This window comes from Rhinolophus ferrumequinum, chromosome 7 (genome assembly GCF_004115265.2).
Source record: "Rhinolophus ferrumequinum isolate MPI-CBG mRhiFer1 chromosome 7, mRhiFer1_v1.p, whole genome shotgun sequence".
NCBI lineage: Eukaryota > Metazoa > Chordata > Mammalia > Chiroptera > Rhinolophidae > Rhinolophus > Rhinolophus ferrumequinum.
Genome location: NC_046290.1, coordinates 6,460,404 through 6,479,598, shown reverse-complemented (window position 1 = coordinate 6,479,598; position 19,195 = coordinate 6,460,404). Strand labels below are relative to the sequence as shown.

Genomic DNA, 19,195 nt, shown 5'->3' with positions numbered 1-19,195 from the left:
TCGAAGACACGGACGGGAACTTTAGAACTCACAAGTTAAATGCAGATCGATTTTAGTCACTTACTGAAGTTACACAATTTCTGAACAGTGGGTCCCGACGAGGAACTCATTTACTTTATTTTCTCCCTCCATCCTACACCGACTCCGAGAAGATGGTAGAGTCCACTTCCGGGTTTCCCCCCGCCCCCCAACGCCGCTGCCGGAAATCTCGTGATGGAGGGAGGAGGAGGTGAGGCTGGTCGGGCATGGCGGGCTCCCTGGGTGCCGGCCTGGGCGCGGGCCGTGTCGGAGGCGGGCGGGGGCGCTAGCCTCTGTGGCGGCTCTGGCTCGGAGTCTGGCGTTGGGGGTACAGTGCTCGTGCCCACCGCGCCCGTTCGGCAGGTCGCGGGTGCGTTCGCTGGTCCTGGGATCTAGCTGCCCAGAACTGTTCTCAGCCCTTTAGGGTGAATAATTCACGTAGTCGTTGGCACAATCTTAGGGGTTCTTGGTACTGGGAGTCACACTGTCTTGGTGGGAGTCACAGCGCTGGCATTGACTAGGTGTGTCTTTGGGGCAGGGACTTCTTTGTGCCTCCGTTTTCTTGTCTGCAACAGTGGCAGTAATAGGATCCATCTTAAACACTGCAGCAGTGCGGATTCAGAGAGAACAGTGCCTGGTGCTTAGCAAGCTCTGTTTAAGTGTTGGTTAAAGAAATGCCCATTTTGCATCAGTGGTGCAGTAACTTGCCCAACGTTGTACAGCTAGCTAGTAAGCAAAATTGCACAGCCTTGTGCTAAGGATCCCACTCGGAAGCCCTGTGTTGTGCTGCCTGGGAAAGCTCTCTCCTGGCACCCCTAACTAAATAGTACCCCGTCCTCCAAATCCCTTAACACTGCTTTTCCTTTGGAGCACTGATCACAACCTAATATTTTATAGGCTATTTGTTATGGATTTCCAGCCTCCCTGCACCCCAGCTGCCAAAGAACACAGACTTAACGCTTGTTGTATTATTCCTAGTCTTCATTAGCTACTCAAATGTTCCAACTGACGGGTGCGTTGTAACTTTTAACCCTGGCCTGAAAGTCAAAAACTGGATTTCTCCCTGGTTGGTTCATGATCATTTAACTTCTAACGCTTGGCCCACTTCCCTTAGACTTTAAGAGTGATGATCCAGGGACATTTTAGATTTTGGAGTCAGGTCTCAATTCACTTTAACTTGGCCAATTCAGTATTTCCTCATTCAAAATGGTGAATTCTGCAATCTCTTTGGCCCATTAGATTGTTGTGAAGTATAGGAAATATCTAATGATGTTCTCCATGCAGTTTATTTTTATTTCCTGTCATTTTTTCTAGTATTGATAGGTGCTGTATATGAAAAGGACACAAATGGCATTAGACCACTACAAGAAAGGCTTCTTAAGGGACCAAAAAATATGTTAAAGGGACATAAAATATATGCTGTAGTTTTTCAAGTGGTGTGTGAATGCAAGTACACAATAGCCCTTAAATATTGTGACATTTAAATATAACCCCCCCTTTTATTTTTATTGTAAAATTATTTTTATTAAATTTATTGGGGTAACTGGTTAATAACAGATTTCAGGTGTATAACATTATGATATGACATCTACAGAGGGTGCCAAAAAATGAATACACATTTTAAGAAAGGAAAATGTATTAAAATTACGCTCATGGTAACCAGTTTGAGCACCTCTTGTAATTGTGGAAGTCAAACGTGACTTGTATTCATCTTTTGTTATTGGTGTATACTGAGTATTACAATTTTAATAGTTTTTTTTTTTTCTTAAAGTGTGTATACATTTTTTTGACACCCTCTGTATATACTCTTGTGTGCTAACCACCCAGAGTCTGGTTTCCTTTTGTTACTATGGTCCCTTACTCTTGTCACTAACTTTTTTTTTTTTTTTAAATGTCTCCAGGGTACCTTATTGCCTTCTGTTTGGCCTGTAATGAAACTCATGGCATTGAACTTTATTTTTTTCATGTAATTCCCACTTTTTTTTTTTGTAAATCCCACTTTAAACAAATATGGCAGGTTATAATTCCAAACAGCCCTGTTCTTTCTTCTTGGCCTTTTTCCTTTGGCTTGAACTTGAATGAGAACCCTGTGTACTTTTTGGTACGTCTGTCACTGCCTCTAGCTGGCCCAAATCTGTCCCTGAAAATTGAGATTTTCAACCATTATCAGAAGTCAGTAGCTAAGCAAGCATGGATACAACAGAAATTCACCTCTTTGGGTCCTTTACTTTCTTCTTTTTTAAAAGATTCTTATTAAAAATACAGGTAACACAATATTATATTAGTTTCAGGTGTGGACCATAGTTGATCAACATTTTATATCTAAAGAAGTGATCACCATGATAAATCCAGCAACCATCTGACACCGTACCCTGCTATCACAATATTATTGACCATATTCTCTATGCTGTACATTACATCCCCTTGATTTATACCTGGAAATTTGGACCTCTTATTCCCCTTCTCCTTCCCCAATTTTAATTTTTCAGTTGTAGTTGACCTTCAGTGTTATTTTATATAAATTTTAGGTGTACAGCATAGTGGTTAGATATTTATATAATTTAAGAAGAGATCCCCCTGACAAGTCTAGCACCCACCTGGCACTATGCAGTTATTACCATGTTATTGACTACATTTCCTATGCTTTACATCCCATGACTACTTTTTAACTACCAATTTATACTTCTTAATCCCTTCCCCCTTTTCACTCAGCCCCCCAACTCCCATCTATCACCCCAACAAATCTAGTACCCATCTGACACCATACATAGTTATTACTATATTGACTATCCCCCTTATACCCCTGTAACTGCTTTGTAACAACCAATTTATACTTAATTCCTTCTCCCTTTTCACTCTCCCCCAACCCCACTCCTGTCTGGCAACCAACAAAATGTTCTCTGTATCTCTGAGTCTGTTTCTATTTTTTCATTTTGTTCTTTAGATTTCACATATAAGTGAAATCACATTGCATCTGTCTTTCTCTTTCTGATACTTCGTTAAGCACAATTACCTCCAGGTCCATCCATGGCGCTGCAGATGGCAGGAACCCATTCCCTTCCATGGCAAAGCAATATTCCACTGTATATATATACTCTTTATCCATTCATCCATCGACGAACACCCAGGCTTCCTCTGCATCTTGGCCACTGTAAACAATGCTGCAATGAACATATGGATGTGTATGTCCTTTCAAAGTAACATTTTGGGTTTCTTCGGATAAATTTCCAGAGTGGGATTATTGAGTCCCTCTTTGTTATAGTCTTTGTTTTAAAGTCTATTTTGTCTGGTGTAAGTATTGCTATCCCAGATTTTTATTTGTTTCCATTTTCATGAAATACCTTTTTCCATCCCTTTACTTTTCATCTCTGTGTGTCTTTCGATCTGAAGTGAGTCACTTGTAGGCAGCACATGTAAGGGTCTTGTTTTCTTATCCATTCTGTCTTTTGATTGGAGCATTTAATCCATTTACATTGAAAGTAATTGTTGATAGATATGTAGTTGTTGCCATTTTATTATTCATAATTCTGATCTTTTTTAGCCTTAAAGAAGTTCCTCTAACATTCCTTGTAATACTTGTTTAGTGGTGATGTCTGGTAGCTTTTTCTTGTCTGGGAAGCTCATTATCTATCCTTCGATTTTAAATCATAGCCTTGCTGGGTAGAGTACCCTTGGTTATAGGTCCTTGCTTTTCATCACGTTGAATACTTCCTGTGAATCCCTTCTGGTATGCAAAGCTGCTGTTGAGAAATCAGCTGACAGTCTTATGAGAAGTCCCTTATAAGTTACTAGTTGCCTTTCCCTTGCTGCTTTTTTGGATTCTCTCTTTGTCTTTAACCTTTGCCATTTTAATTATAATGTGTCTTGGTGTGGGCTTGTTTGGGTTCATCTTATTTGGGACTCTCTGCACTTCCTGGACCTGTATGTTTATTTCCTTCACCAGGTTAGGAAAGTTTTCAGTCATTATTTCCTCAAATTGGTTCTCAATCCCTTGCTTTCTCTCTTCTCCTTCTGGCACCCCTGTGATGTGAATGTCGTTAATGCTTGATGTTATCCCAGAGGTCTTTTAAACTATCCTCATTTTTTGTTGTTGTTCCAACTGCTACCTTGCCTTCCAAATCACTGATTCGATTCGATCCTCTGCTTTATCTAGTCCGCTGGTGATTCCTTTTAGTGCATTCTTCATTTCAGTTATTGTACTCTTCACTTCTGACTGGCCCTTTTTTATGGCTTCTATGTCCTCTTTTATGCTTCCTATCTCTTTGTTGAAATTTTCACTAAGTTTCTTGAGCATCCTTATAACCAGTGTTTTGAACTATGTATCTGGTAGATTGCTTGCCTTCATTTCGTTTAGTTCTTTTTATGGAGTTTTCTCCTGTTTTATTTGGGATATATTTCTTTGTTTCCTCATTTTGGCAGCCTCTCTGTGTTGTTTCTATGTATTTGGTAGATCTGCTATGTCTTCCACTCTTGGCTGGGTGGCCTTACATAGTAGGTGCCCTGTGGGGCCCTGGCACAGTCTCACTGGTCACTTGCTCTGAGTGCTCCAGGAGTGTCCCTTATGTGGGTTGTGTGTGCCCTCCTGTTATAGCCTTGATTGCTACTGGCACATCAGTGGGTGGGATTGACCCTCAGGCTGGTTGGCTGTGGGCTTTGGACCCGTCCACAGCTTAAGGCTGCTGTGTGGGGAATTTACCCCACTAAGTGGGATTCACCCCAGCAGGCTCTGGTGCCTGTTGAGACTGCCCTTTGGGTGTGCCTCTTGTGGGGCTAATTGGGCGTTGCTCTGCTGTGGTTTGAAGCCAACCTCCAAGTATGTTGGTTCTGGAGCCTCTTGGGAGGGGCTCCAATGTAGGCCCAGGTCACTCACTGCTTGTGACCTGCTGTGGACTACCTGGTAGGAGCTACAGAGTGATCTGTGGTGGTTTACTGCCTGTGCTAAAGTTGTATGCTCATGTGAGAGGCCACGCTGTGAACTGAGGACTTCTGCAACCAGTATTGGGCTTGGGGTAGCTCCGCAAGAAGCCAGGACCAACTCAAGGCCTGCTGCTACCTGCTGGCTTCCTTAAGATTTAGCCACTGATAAAGCTTTGCGCGAGTTGGGTGAGGCAAGGTCTCAGGGACCCTATAGAGTGGGAAGAGTTGTGGTCACCAGGTTAATCTAGGCCCTGGTTTGGTTCCAGTGCTGAGCCCGGAGCTACTCAAAGTCCCAGAGCACACCAAGGTCAGTCCCTGCCTGCCTGGGGCCTGTGGACTCCCAACAATTTTCCAAGAAAGAGGGCAATGTAGGTGGGGCTGGCTGCTGGCAGAGAAAGTGCCTCCAGCTTTGGGGAAGTTGGATGGAGTGGGGTCCTAGTGAGTCAGCGGGCCAGAGCAGTGGATCTCACCACGCCGATCAGATTCAGCTTTGGCCGGAAGGGGAGGGCTCAATACAGGAAAGATGGTGCCCACCTGCCGGCTGCACAGGAGCAGTCCCCCATACAGGGGAAATGGCAACTGTCTTCCAGGCCTCCCCCTGAGGCCACACACCTCAGTCTGCCCCCCGTATGCCTCTGACTACCCCCCGAGTCACCATCCCTCCCCTGGAGCCCAGGGTAGGTGCCTGAAACTGAGTGAGTCTGTGCGCAGGCTGTTTAAGAGGACAGCTGGGTTTCCCACAGCCTTCTTTCCCACCCGGATGGTCAGAATTGCCACTGTTTTTCACAGTCGGATATTGTGGGGGAGCTCCTGTTCCCAGCACGAGTACTCCAGGCTGGGGAGGCCAGTGTGGGGCTGGGACCTTTCACTCTTGGGTGAACCTCCACGGCCGAGATACCCCTCCTGATTCTCAGCTGCCACGTGGAGGTCTGGGGCCAGCCCATTTTGCGTCATCGCCCCTCCTACCAGTCTGGACGTGGCTTCTTCTTTATATCCTTAGTTATAAAACTGTTCAGCTAGACTTCAGGTGGTTCTCCAGGTTGATCTATAATTTAGTTGTAATTTTAATGTGTTCATGGAAAGAAGCAGGCACAGTGTTTTTCAACCCTGCCATCTTGGATTTCTCTGATCTGGGTCCTTTATTTTCAAGGACTGACACCCTCCAAGTGCTCAACGGCCAGTGGCCACCACAGCTTTCATTTAATGGAATGGCTCGATGTTCCAAAGAGCACAGCTGACAGAAATCTTTGTCATTTACTTATACCACAGTAAATAGTCATATGAATCTGAACATGTCTCAGTAAAAGGATAAAAGGATTAGAAATGTGTAGAAGCAGTCTTGAATTTAGTTTTGAGTCTTCAGAGACTGGTTTTCACTGATAAAAATCAATACTTTTTTATTGACTGGAGGTAGCAATATAATTATATTGGATTTACATAGTATCTTCAAAAGTTCATACAAATCTTTATGAAGTTGAAAGACTTACAGGTATAAAACCTTGTGACAGAAAATTCAGTGATTGCATCAAGGGTCACTGCTGCTGGTGCTGCTTTTCTTAAAAACACAAATATTGTGGTGATTTTGCTGCGTTTCATCCCAGTGCACAAGAGTAAAATGCTTGCTTAGCCTGGCATCAAGGTTTCCCACCTCCCTTCCTGGTCTGTCCCCCACTTTACTCAGCAAATGGTTTCCCCACCTCCCATGCCTTAGTTCCTAGGCTTCCTTCTTTTGCCAGCACCTTCAGGCACAGCTCAGATTCTGTCTTTCTGTCAACACCTTCCTGGTTCCATTCTTGGGATCAGTCTTCCCTCCACCTACCCCTATATTCCCACAGCGTTTTGTACACTTTATAGCATTTCTCACAACCTGCTTTGTATCTGTCTCAAGTGGACCCTACACCACACACAGGTGAGATGGGAGGCCCTGGAGACAGGAGCCCATTGTTATATCTTGCTGGTTGAATTCAAGGGTACAGGTCTACACAGGTGAAGTAGAATTTGGGTTGTCTGACTCATGTTTGTGTAATCGGCTGTCTACCGGCTTATGCTGACTAGAGAAACTGTCCATTAATGGACAAATGGATAAACAAAATGTGGTCCATCTATGCAATGGAATATTATTTGGTCATAAAAAGGAGTAAAATGCTGATACGTGGTACAGCATGGATGAATGTTAAAAACATGCTAAGTGAAAGAGGCCAGTCACACAAGACCACATACTGACCACTTTCATATGATTTCACTCCTGTGAAAGTCCAGAGTGGAACTCCGTTAAGACAGAAAATAGATTCTGTGTTTGCTTAGAGCTAGGGAGTGAGGGGGAGGATAGGAGGTTGGTAACTAAAGGATAAGGGTTTCTTCTTGGTGTAACGCAAATGTTCTAAACTTGGTGATTGTTACACAGATTAGGAATATACTAAAAACCTTTGAATTGTACACATTCAATGGGCAAATTATATGATATATGAATTATATCTCAAGAAAGCTGTTAAAAACTATTGGTTCTCTGTATCCCCCTCCACACCTCCTATAGTATTGAGAATAATAGCAGCTAATTCACTCTCTCAGGCCTGTGCTAAGGGCTTTATATGTATTATTTATCTAACTCCCAATAACCCCATGAGGATGCAACAACTTACCCTAGTTAAGTTCTGAGCCTCTAGAACGGTGTGACTCAAATCCTCTTAACCACTGTGCTGTACAATTGGAATGCCCACAGGATAATTTTATGCAAGCCATGACATGTGCTGTGCCTTTTCAAAAAACAGTCAAATGCATGACTACTGCTATAGCATATAAGGTCTTTCATACAATGCTGAAAAGTATAACTGAAAATGTATTTCAGACTCTTGCTTTCTATCAAACACCATCGCCTTCCTAAACTTTAATTTTTACCTCCAGCACCAGCAGTAGACCTGTTGTTTTTGTTTCTGAGTTGGTTTCCACTATGAACCAGTTTTAAACCTCACTTTAGCAGACCTCAGGCATCACAACAAAATAGGCACACTGAACAGAGGGTGTCGGTGGTTGATCAGCTGCCCTGGAGAAGGGACTCAGGTATGGGCTAGCTTTTGGTGTGTCCTGAGTTCAAATCTGTGCTTTACAGAGTTGTAACAGGTCACCACATTTCATGGCTCTGGTAGGTAGAAGAATGACTCCCACCCCTCACCCCCAAATAGGCCCACGTCCTAATCCCCAGAATCTGTGACTGTTACATGAGGGGTTTTGCAGATGGGATGAAGTTCAGGACTTGGCGATAGGGAGATGACCCTGGCTTGTCTGGGTGGGCCCCGGGTAATCACTAGGGTCCAGCGGAAAGGGAACACAGGCAGCCCTGGGAGCAGGAAAGGCAAGCAAACCTGTCGCTCCCTGGAGCCTCCGGAAGGAACGCGGTCCGACCTATGTCCAACTGTTGGCCTCCAGAGCTGTACGATGGGAAACGTGTTTTAACCACTAGGTTGGTAATTTCTTAGAGCAGGAATAGGAAACGAATCCATTGGAGCTCTTCACTGACCTACTAATTACTGAAACTATGAACACTGATGCCTTCGGGTGACAAGAATCTGTTCTCCCTCCTGTTTCCTTGGGTTCCTGTGTTTTTGGTCTTAGCTCCTGAGCTAGACGGTGAGCTGCTTCAGGACAGGATACTCTTGTTCCCTGTGGGATTCCAGTGCCAGGCACCGTTCTGAGTGCTTTGGCTGCATCCACTCATTTCGTCCTCACAACGACCTTGTGACCCCCAGTTTGCAGATGAGGAAAACGGGGTTCAGAGAGGTGACGGGTCACGCCCTTAGCAAGGTTTGCGGCTGGGGTTCTACCTTCGGCAGGCTCATGCTCCTACCTGTGGTATTGTGCTGGTCGTTAATCAATTTCAAAATTAATTTCAAGGCAATTTCAATCTAAAAAACTTGAGATCTTATTAAGACTGTGTTTAAAGGATAAAACTCAAGAGAATAAAGTATTGTTCATTTCTCTATAATCAGCAGTTGGAATTCTTTTGCTTTATTCTATACTTGTGAAAGCATTGAAATGATTGCTTTTTGTTCTTTTTGGATCTGCTTTAAAAATCTCTTTATTACCATTCTTAAGATTTTTAGTAAAACATGATTTTTTTGTCTCTATTACTTTAAAATTTTGTGCGACAATTAGAGATGCCTAATTTTGATATAAAATCCTTTTCTCCTATTTGGAATAGGGTAATAATTAGACATTTTCATGCTTATGTATGAGTCTTTGTTCTGAACCATAAAAATATGGAGTTTATGGTTAGTATTTGTATTAGTGGATATTGAATTCATAAAATACCAAATCGGTATGAATACATTGTTTTCTAAGGTTGACTTCTGGAGACAACAAAAAAGAATGTTGGAAAGAAAACATTTTAGTTTTCCACCAAAACTAAATACCATTTGATTAATGCAATTTAATGTCAAATAGTTTTCTCTAAAACACTTTAATTTAGTTCGTGAAATTTAGGACTCATTGTGGAGTCCTACATTTGTAATTCAAATTGTATTCAGCTATATTATCCTTTACAAAGCATGAATTTGTTTGTCAATAAGAAATTGTAGAAGAAAACGCTACTTCGGATTTCAGATTTGGTGTTACGTGTATATTTTCTGCTTGCTCTCAATCTAGGTACACACCCGGGAACACGTAAAGAAGAAAGTCAGTCAGGACATGCTCTGCCTACAAGTCTTGAAGCCAACGGCTTGAAGAAGAGCAGTTGGGGATTCTTAGTTACTGGGGTTGTTGGGGGAACACTGGTGGCCGTGTATGCCGTGGCCACCCCATTTATAACACCCGCCCTCCGAAAAATTTGTTTGCCTTTTGTACCTGCAACCACAAAGCAGATCGAAAATGTTGTGAAAATGTTGCGAAGCGGAAGAGGACCGCTGGTGGACATTGGTAGTGGCGACGGACGGATTGTGAGTTATGCTAAGACATTTTAAGGTTTGGAGCCAGAACTGTTAAAATTCTGTTTCACATTTTTTAGGAGGTTTATGCAAAGATTTCTCGCTAAATCTGACATTAATAAAGCAGTTGTTTAGTTTTGTGTATGTTCGGCTGAACTGTCAAATCCTCCAACATGAATTTGGAATGTATTTTTCTCCGATTTCATTATCTCTTAAAGGAAAAAGTGCTCTGCAGACACGCCGGGTAAAGAGAAACAATTAATTGGTAATTATGACATTGCCCGCTAAGAAACTTGGGCCTATAGAGGTGGCATATCTAGAATAAACCTGTTAAATCATCTCTTTTTACATTTGTCTATACTTACACGTGTATAAGTTCTGTGGGGTAATGTAGAGTTAAAATAAAGAAGAGTTGGTTCACTTATCCAAAGGTCAGACTTTTAGTGACCTCAATTGACTCTGATCCCAACTGGACACCTGTAAGTAAAGACTCAAGGCCACTGACTGGCAAATGGGTGTCCCAGAGCATATTCCTCCACAGGGAAGGTGACACTGTCCTTAGGCCTCCGTCTAGTGATGAGCTGAAAAGTGAGGATAGCCGTAGGCAAGGCTGGTGTTCTGGAAACATTTAGTGTGGAGAGCAGCAGGCCACAGGCCACCAGTGCCGGCACACATGGGCCCTGCACTTTCATCATGGTGACCCGGAATAATCAGAAGAGGTTACCAAGTGCCTTGTGTTTTTAAGAAATCGGGAGCTGAATATATGAATCAGGAGGAAGTCTTAAAGTCTAGGTCTGAATGCTTTACCTATCCGAATGGTATCTTTGTGGTTTCTCAGAAAATGGGTCCTTCTTAAAAGAGGCAACACTATAGTTACTCGGGAAGTTGCCATAGGGGGACAGCTCCTTCAGGGGTGCTCCCTGGAAGAGTAGTGGCAGGATCAAGTGAGCAGAGAGACCCCCGGGACCAGCCCACCCTCCCTCTCACCTTAGGAGACAGGTGGCATTCTGCAGTTGGCTTGATTCTGACTTGTTCCATTTTACCTGCTTTCAATTTTGAGTGAACAATTTTAAATACTAAGGAGATATGTAAATAATTGCAGGTTCTTTGCTGATAGTAGGGTTTCCGCGCGGGAAATGCCCGTTCTCAGGAATTTTTTTCGCTTTCCTATTCTCGAATCCCAGAATACAAACTGTTTTCTGTTCTCCACGATGAATCGTTTCCACAAAGGGACAGCCGATACTACCAACCACTTGGGTTCAAGGAGCCGATTTTCCCGATTTCCTGACCAACTTTTCTCAGGATTCAGGGACAGGAAAGCGAAAAAAATTCCCGAGAACGGGTGGGAATTCCCGCCCGGAAAGCCTAACTGACAGGTTATTTTTATTGCCTGTTACAAACTAGCTCACACTTCATCCTCCTGGGCTCATGTATGTCGTCCGCTGCTGTGCTGTCCCTGAGGGAGAGATGCCGTGGGTTTTCTGTAACTTTTTGTCAGACCTACCCAGGGCTTGGCCCGTCCAGAATTAATTACATAGTTGTGCAAAGCAAACTGGATAATCCGTACTGATGCGTGAGGTGACATCTTTGACAAAAACACGAAAACTGAGTTACTTTGTCCAGTAACCGGCATTACCTTGTCCACACAACTACACTTATTGTCCAGTGGTGTCTTGAACAAAAGAGTTGCCTTTCGATGGGATGTTTTATGATTATAGATCATAAATAGGAAATATTCATATCATTTGACCATGTAAGTTGATGTTTTTCTTACCTTGAGTAAATGCTGGCCTCTTTCCGCAGGTGATAGCAGCTGCAAAGGAAGGGTTCACAGCTGTTGGTTATGAGTTAAACCCGTGGCTGGTCTGGTACTCCAGATACCGCGCGTGGCGAGAAGGGGTGCAGGACCTGGCCAAATTTTACATTTCAGATTTGTGGAAGGTATGTAAGTCAGTGAGTGGTCCTAGAAAACTCCAACCATAACTTTGTGATTCATAATTAGTATGAGTGAGAACTGAAAAATGTATAAAAAGAAAAGTAATTAAAATACAAGTGTATATTTCAGCATAATGAGATGTGAACATCTTTTAAGTTGATAGATTTGCAGATCAGCTGGACTCTAGAGTAGAAGCTTAAGGTTTATGACATGGTCGGTCAGGTGAGTTCCAAGAATTTATTTGCTCACTTAAAGAAGTCCTCATTTCTGTTTATTACAAAATGACGAGATTTGTTTTTAATCTAATTTGGGAATCTTATATATTGTAATAATAGGCATTGTTAATGTCATTCTTGGTAAACAGTAGACGCTTCTGTGTGTGTGTGTGTGTGTGTGCGCACAGAGAGGCAGAGAAAGAAAGAATCTACCAACCATACTGTCACATCCTGGTCTTTGTAAAGTACAAAATACTTGCAAGTTTATTTGTACTCTTAAAAAAAAAAATAGCCCTGTAATTTTGCTTTTGGAATAGTCCGTAAAGTGCTTTCTCTTAAATAAGAATTTCCCACTGTAACGTTGTCATCAGTAGGTTATAAAAATTCATTGGAGTTCTGCTTGCATTTTTTTATGCCATACGTACACAAACGATCTCTCTGTAGAGTAAATAAGACTTTTATTGGGCAATAAGAATTTTGACTGGCAAAGCACTTTCCCCCCCAGTTTTGCAACCAGAGACCATTTTATTGCTTTTTAAAACTTATTTTAGAGAAGAAGAGGGGGTAGAATTTTAGGGATGGTTCAACTTAAAAAGCCAGGTGGTTTTGAGATCCCTTGAGTTCTTGCAAAACCACTTTGATGTGGAGTAGAGTAGGAAAGTGTGGACCACAGGGGCATTGATGGCCCAAGGTCAGCTGACTCGGCTACCAGCTGGTCACTGGACAACTCCTTGGCCTTTCTGTCAGATGACCCCTGGGGCAGGCCCTGGGTGGAGTCGCTGTGACGATGAAATGAGGTAATTTACGGGGAAGCATTTGGAAAACATGGATTGAACTAAAATGAACAAAAGTGTGCATGTGATGTAATTTTTTCTTTGGAAATCTTAAAGGAGGCCACTCTGTGAAAACCTACTATTTAGTGAAATGGAAAATTGCTACATTTTGAAACAAAAGTTAAGCTGGATGTTTGGCTTTAAAAGTTAATCCATGAATTGTTTCCCTCCCTCTCCTTTAGGTTACTTTTTCGCAGTACTCAAACGTTGTTATTTTTGGGGTGCCTCAGATGGTGAGTATGCACTCTCCTGTCCCCTGTCTGGTTTTAGGTCGTGGAGGCCCTTCCAGCTCTAACAGACCACCTCTGTATGGCCTGCTCACCCATGTGCAGAATGCCGGCCTCCCAGAGATTCTGAGGCAACACTGGATTTCAGTTCGTTGCTTAAACAAAGTACTTCAGGGCTTTCATCGTAAAAGATTCATCGTAGAAATTTCATCGTAAAAGATTCAGTCATATTTTTAAGCTTTTGCTTCAGATAAAAAGTCTTAATGATCTACCTAAGCCCTAAAAATTCCATTCTGACAACTGCTTTATGAGCTCCTAGTGTGTCATGTAGTTGGAGATTTTCACGGTCGCTCACTTCCATCCAGCTCAAATCACTCGGGAAAGTTAATGGGAATGTTCCCTTTGAATTGATCATCCCTCCGATTTTGCAGTAAGATAATTTTCAGGGTGGATGAGCACTGACTAGTTTCAATTGACCTCAGTAACTGATTTGTACTGAACTCTGATTATGTACTTTCAAAAGTGAAAATACTGCACATCATACTGAAAATGGCCCTAAATTTAGCCTTTGGAAAGATGACCAGGATGGGATGCTAGTGTTGTAATTGTTGGTTTTCAGACCATGGAAAGAAATCCCTGTTCACTTTTCAAAGTCTGTAATTGCCGCCATAATAATCTTGCAGAAACTGGATGTTTGCTAAAATGCCGCTGTAAAACTGATACGGTTTTCAATTAAAATACAGGGAAATTTGTTTTCTTATTCATATCTTAATTTTTATATAAGATATTTTAGTGCTTGAAATTTTTTCTTACCATTGGAACCTTCAGTGCAATGCTATTTTCTTTTATTATTTTGAAGTCAATTTAGATGTGTTTTTGTTACATATTCTTGAAAGTGACAGGATTCTGTATATTCATAAGCATAAAATTAAGATGAAGCCTGGGTGTCTACACTTTTGTTATAGAAATCAAGAGGTAGAAAGGCATGATCCTTGGCCATTAAAAAAAAAAAAACTCTTTGGGATTGTAGAATTGCTATGATATTTGATGGTTATTTGATACTTATTATGCTATTTGGGCATTCCTTCAGAATAATTAGCATTTGGGGGCAAATAACTTTAATTTGAAATCCACGCTTTCTGAAATTAGAAAGGTGATATGTGGTGGGACTCCCTGGCAGCAGTGAGAGGCCCGGTGATGGCCTGAGGTGTGCGCCATGAAGCCACAGCAGCCGCGTCCCAGCGGGGGGCAGCAGTGGCCTTTGGTAGTCATTGTCACTGATCATGTTTGAAGGATTGTCAGTTTTTGGAGCTGTTCACTCGGGAAATAAGAGCCCAATTTTTTTGATCAACACTTGTGCAGTTATTGTCCATTCTTCTGCACACAGAGAAATCTTTAAGGAACTTGTAGCATTGCACTGTTCCCAAGAAGAAGGGGAGCAGCAGCTGACATCCAGGAAGCACCCATGTTCCTGGGAATGACCTGCAGTTTTCCACGCAGGTGGATTAATCATGGGTGAAGAGGGCCCAGTTTCAGGTGTGGAGGCCCCTGCTTTCCACTCTTACCGAGCTTGGCCTACGTGGAGGAGTGAGAGCACGTGCTGGGGAGCCAGAGGCCAGGTCAGCCCCGCCAAGTCTGGGCTTCATCCTTCAGTCTTCTGTGAAAATGCATTTCCCTTCCCTGAAGTCGGGGGCTCAGCAAAGCCATCGTGGCATGAAATGTTTCCCAGGGCAGCGGAAGCATACATAGGCCCTAAGAGAGCCAGGAGGACACTCAGGGAACTTTGCAGGTAGAAACCTTGGTATTATAAACTCTCACCCTGCTTCCGATACCAGGCTGATTACTCCTAACAGCTCTTTGCAGTCACAGCTCGAAGTTAGAGGTTCCCTAAACGTTTCAACACTGGTGTGCATCGCACATACTAGGAATGAGGACTCCCATTCGGACCTGTGCGTCCGGTAGTAGGATCGTAAATACGCACATGAAGGACTTGCTCATGCGCCAAGAGCATCTTTTCACAATGGAGGACAGATCACTTGTGTCCCTGTTAAAACCCTCTGTGACTTCTTGCTGCTTAAAAGTAGCAAGGATAAGGCCCAAACCCTCCACATGGCCCCGAGGCCTGGCACAGAGTGACCCCTGCTCCCCCAGCTCCCCGTCCGTCCTCTGGGCCCCTCTGTGTGGGGCCGTGTCCATCCCTCTGACTTCAGTCCTCCAGCCCTGGGCCTGCTTACTGAACACCTGTGGACCCTTCATGGTCAAATGTCTTCCTGTGAGAAGCCGTCCCTGGGACGTGAGGGACACTGGGCCCTTGTAAGGCGGGAGCCATCGCGGCTTTGAGTAGAGGAGTGGAGGAGCCCGCTGGGGCTGAAAAGGATCACAGGCTGTCCTGGGGTGAGCATAAAAGGGTCAAGGGTGACTCCCAGGTCTGGCCTGAGCAACTGGAAGTTTGGAGTTGCCATCTGTGAGCTGGGAACGGTGCAGGTGGAGTGGCTGGGGAAGATCAGGAATTCGGGAGGCATGTGGTGTTGGAGATGGATGTGGGGACATCGAGTTGACAGTGGTGGATAGAGGGCGTCTCGGGCTCAGGAGGGAGAGCGGGCTGGAGGTCAGGATTTTAGGCATCAGTGCCCAGGGAGGGGGCAAGGCATCCAAGGTCTGAGGCCTGGTCTCTGACAGGTGAGGGGCACCCCGCAAAGGACTCAAGAGGAGGAGCTGGGGAGGAGGAAAGCCAAGGTGGGTTCCTAGGAGCCAAGTGAAGCCAGTGCTTCAGGGACAAAGGAGTGACGAAGTGGCTGAAAGCTTACGACGGCCATGGCTGATTTGTCTTCTATACCTTTGAGCTGGTTTCAACTTATGTGTAAGGTTTTGAAGATGTAATTAGAATATGATGAGTTTGTGTCACTCTAAAGCGTATAATTGTGTGAATAAGTTTGAATTCCATTAGACAGACATGACACATCACTGCTTTCCTTTGTGTGTGATATCAAGACCCAGATTTGTTGCATATTTATGCGTGATTTAGTCAGTTAATTTCTTATGATTGAAATAGCTCCTTTTCATTTTTAGGATTATCTTGACTTAGCATATGACAGTCATTTGGAAATAAAAGAAACTAAAAGAGAAAAGAATAATGGTAATGTGAATACGTTTACAATTATCCTTTTTATGAACACAATTACCATAAGAAATCCTTGATATTTTGGAAAAACACATATTGTCTCATTCTTTGCTTATTTAACTTGTCCCCCACGGAGCAAAACATTTTCTTTCTTAAAGTCATCTTTTCCTGGATGTTAAAAGAATAGAAATGTTCCATCCTTAATGGAATTTACTCTTTGTTATCTTCGTATTGATTCTACTGAAGAATCAGAATTTTGGCTCACTGTATCTGTAGGTCATGTAGAGGAGTTTTTACAAGCCACTTTATAAAAGAATAAAATCTTCATAGAAGTACTGTTGATTTGTTTGTCTTGATTTGCTTTGGTACTTTTAAAGGTAGTAGTTTTTGCTCAGATCTTGCTTTTTAAACATCATTTCCCACCCAGAGGAACCAGGAATATCTGAGAAATGGCTGATCCCAGGGCTTAGGAAGAGAAGATACAAAAGCCTTGAACATTTTGTTGGGGCCAAATATAAGGAAATACTCACAATATTTGACAAGGGCACGTCCAAAGGAAAGAGCAACCCGCTTGAAGAGGCTCCCACTATCCAAACTGGAACAATTTGAACATTAGAATAAGAGGACAATAGAGGGCAGAGTATTGTCACCGATGAAATGAAATCAGATCCTAGGAGTTCATCCTTATAGTGCTAGCCAGCCAGGTAGGTAGGGAGAAGGGAAAGCCCTTCCTTGCAGTAGATTGTAGAATTCCATCTAAGAGAAGTGATGGAATTAGCAAATCCACACTTTGCAATGATTATAGTAAAAATTGACTCAGGCCAGAATCATCAGTGAATGCTGCATCTAGTGGCAGGACAGTTTGATGAGTAACAGGATATGTACATCCTCTCAAGGTAGTTCCCCACAAATGATCCATTACAAAGGAAAAATAGTGACCACACTGTGGAGACACCAGATACCACCTTAACCCCGTGGTGACCATCACCGTCAAAGCAGGAACGTCTGACCATGGGCGTCTGACTGTGGGGCCCTGAGATGGTCACAGACCCACTTAGGGGTCATTGCTAAAGACCCACACGCTGAGTCATTTTGAGCAAACATCAGAGGAAACCCAGGTGGGGACCATTCGGAAAAATAGTTCTCCTGTGTCCTTAAAGGATGTTACTGTCATGAGAGACAAAGATGGAAGAACTCCTGATTAAAGGACAGTAAGGAAACATTACAGCTAATTATAATATGGGATCCTGGACCGGGGGAAAATGTTAGAAAGGCCGTGACTGGGACATTTGACAAAATTGGAATGTTACTACTAGAATCATTTTATTGAAATATAATGTTAAATTTCCTGAATGTGGTAACTGCTGGGGCTATTTCTTAGAAAATATTTTCTTAGAAAACACTGACACCTTAAGGAATAAAGGAGCATGTTGTATTGACCCTATTCTCAAATTAGAAAGTAAATGTTCATAGAGAGGCGAAGAGGGCAAATTGGATAAGCAAATAGGACAAACTTAAAAGTTGGTGATCTTGGGTAAAGGTTTATGGGAGTTGTTTGTTCTATTCTTGCAACTTTTCTGTAAATTTGAAATTGTTTCAAAATAAATTAAAAGAAGAAAGCAGAAAAAATATTCTGAAAGGTGAAAGTGGTAATATATTTTTAGGACATGAAGAGCAATTTTTAAATGATTGTTAAATTACTCATATAATGTCAATACTTTTAGCAAACAATAAAATGCTTTCTTCACCGGTAGATTGGTAAAATGACACAAAAGTGATAAGTAAGAGGATTTTACTTTTTATAAGTTAAGTTGACTATAAGTTATCCATAAGTTATAGACATATTTTTAAAAAAGTGTGAAATACTATATTTCAAGTTGGTAGAATGTGTGTATTTTTTCACAGTCTAATTATTCCATATCATTGACTAGGTGCTATTGATTTTAATATGCACCTTTGCTGTTGAGAAAGAAAAAAATATTGCCAATTATAATTCTAAGATGATGTCAGTTGTGAGATTTCAGAGATGTTAAAAATGTGTGGAAATGTGTTAAATAGTTGAGACAGAGTAGATTGAAATACTTAGGTAGTTAAATAACTTAAATCTGCTTCTCATTTTAGTTATTGCCACATCATAATTCTAGTTAGAAAACCAGAAATATGTGATATACATCTGCAAAAAATGGCATATTCCATGATTGATACTAAAAAATGTTCTTGTAACTGTTGTTAATAGTCTTGTGTTTTAAGGGCTTGTTTGATAATGTACTCATGCCCCAACGTGATCTTTTTTACAATTAGTAATTTTTGCACAAGTATTTCCAGGGACTCAAACACAGAAGGACATTTGGGAATCATTTCCTCTGACCCACCGATCACTGAAAACATGGCTGTCATTCTCCACAGATGCCGCAGTTGGAGAAGAAACTTGAGCTTGAACTTGAGGGTGATGCTAGAGTCATCGCTTGCCGGTTCCCTTTCCCGCACTGGACCCCGGACCAGGTCACCGGAGAGGGGATAGACACCGTGTGGGCATATGACATGAGCTCGTTCAGAGGAAGGGAAAAGAGGCCCTGAAGGTCGATGCAGTTTTGTCGGTTGTTCAAACATAAAATTTACTGAGAGTGTTTTTCTGAAGTGTTGGTGGTCTTTGATTTTACAGACTTACAGTTATGTGTTTAGCAAAGGGTATATTTTTGTTTGGTGTGGAATGAGAAATTGCTATTACTTTCCCTAACTTTTGGAGGAAACACACAGAAGTTAAGAACCGCAGTTAAAGTCTCCTTTTTTGGTATGTTCTAAAAAAACGTGCCTACAGCTTTTCATGCACTTGGATGTATGAAAATATGACTAAGCAGTGGTCACGTTGATGGACAGGCGAGAGGCCGACCGCTCTTCCCATTACCAAGGATGTGACTGAATGCCGCAGATGAGAAGAAACAATTTTAAAGAGGGTATATATCGGTAAATGTTTGCAGGTTCTTATAACCTCATTCATATGTAAGATTTAGC

At 42.4% G+C, this 19,195-nt stretch overlaps 1 protein-coding gene across 1 annotated transcript; it reads left to right on the top strand.

The window, feature by feature from the left end:
- The first annotated feature begins 84 nt into the window (after window positions 1-84).
- Window positions 85-18,820, top strand: ATPSCKMT (ATP synthase c subunit lysine N-methyltransferase). Its single transcript, XM_033110631.1, has 5 exons — window positions 85-229; window positions 9,574-9,863; window positions 11,655-11,792; window positions 13,018-13,068; window positions 18,590-18,820. Exons 1-5 carry the CDS (start codon window positions 214-216, stop codon window positions 18,758-18,760), a joined length of 666 nt encoding a protein of 221 aa, XP_032966522.1. The 5' UTR covers window positions 85-213; the 3' UTR covers window positions 18,761-18,820.
- Window positions 18,821-19,195: the final 375 nt, after the last annotated feature.

Excerpts from the sequence above, each read along its gene's own strand:
- ATPSCKMT (XM_033110631.1), top strand. Across the intron at positions 9,864-11,654 it reads GTAGTGGCGACGGACGGATT|GTGATAGCAGCTGCAAAGGA; the intron begins GTGAGTTATGCT and ends CTCTTTCCGCAG. Across the intron at positions 13,069-18,589 it reads TTTTTGGGGTGCCTCAGATG|ATGCCGCAGTTGGAGAAGAA; the intron begins GTGAGTATGCAC and ends CATTCTCCACAG.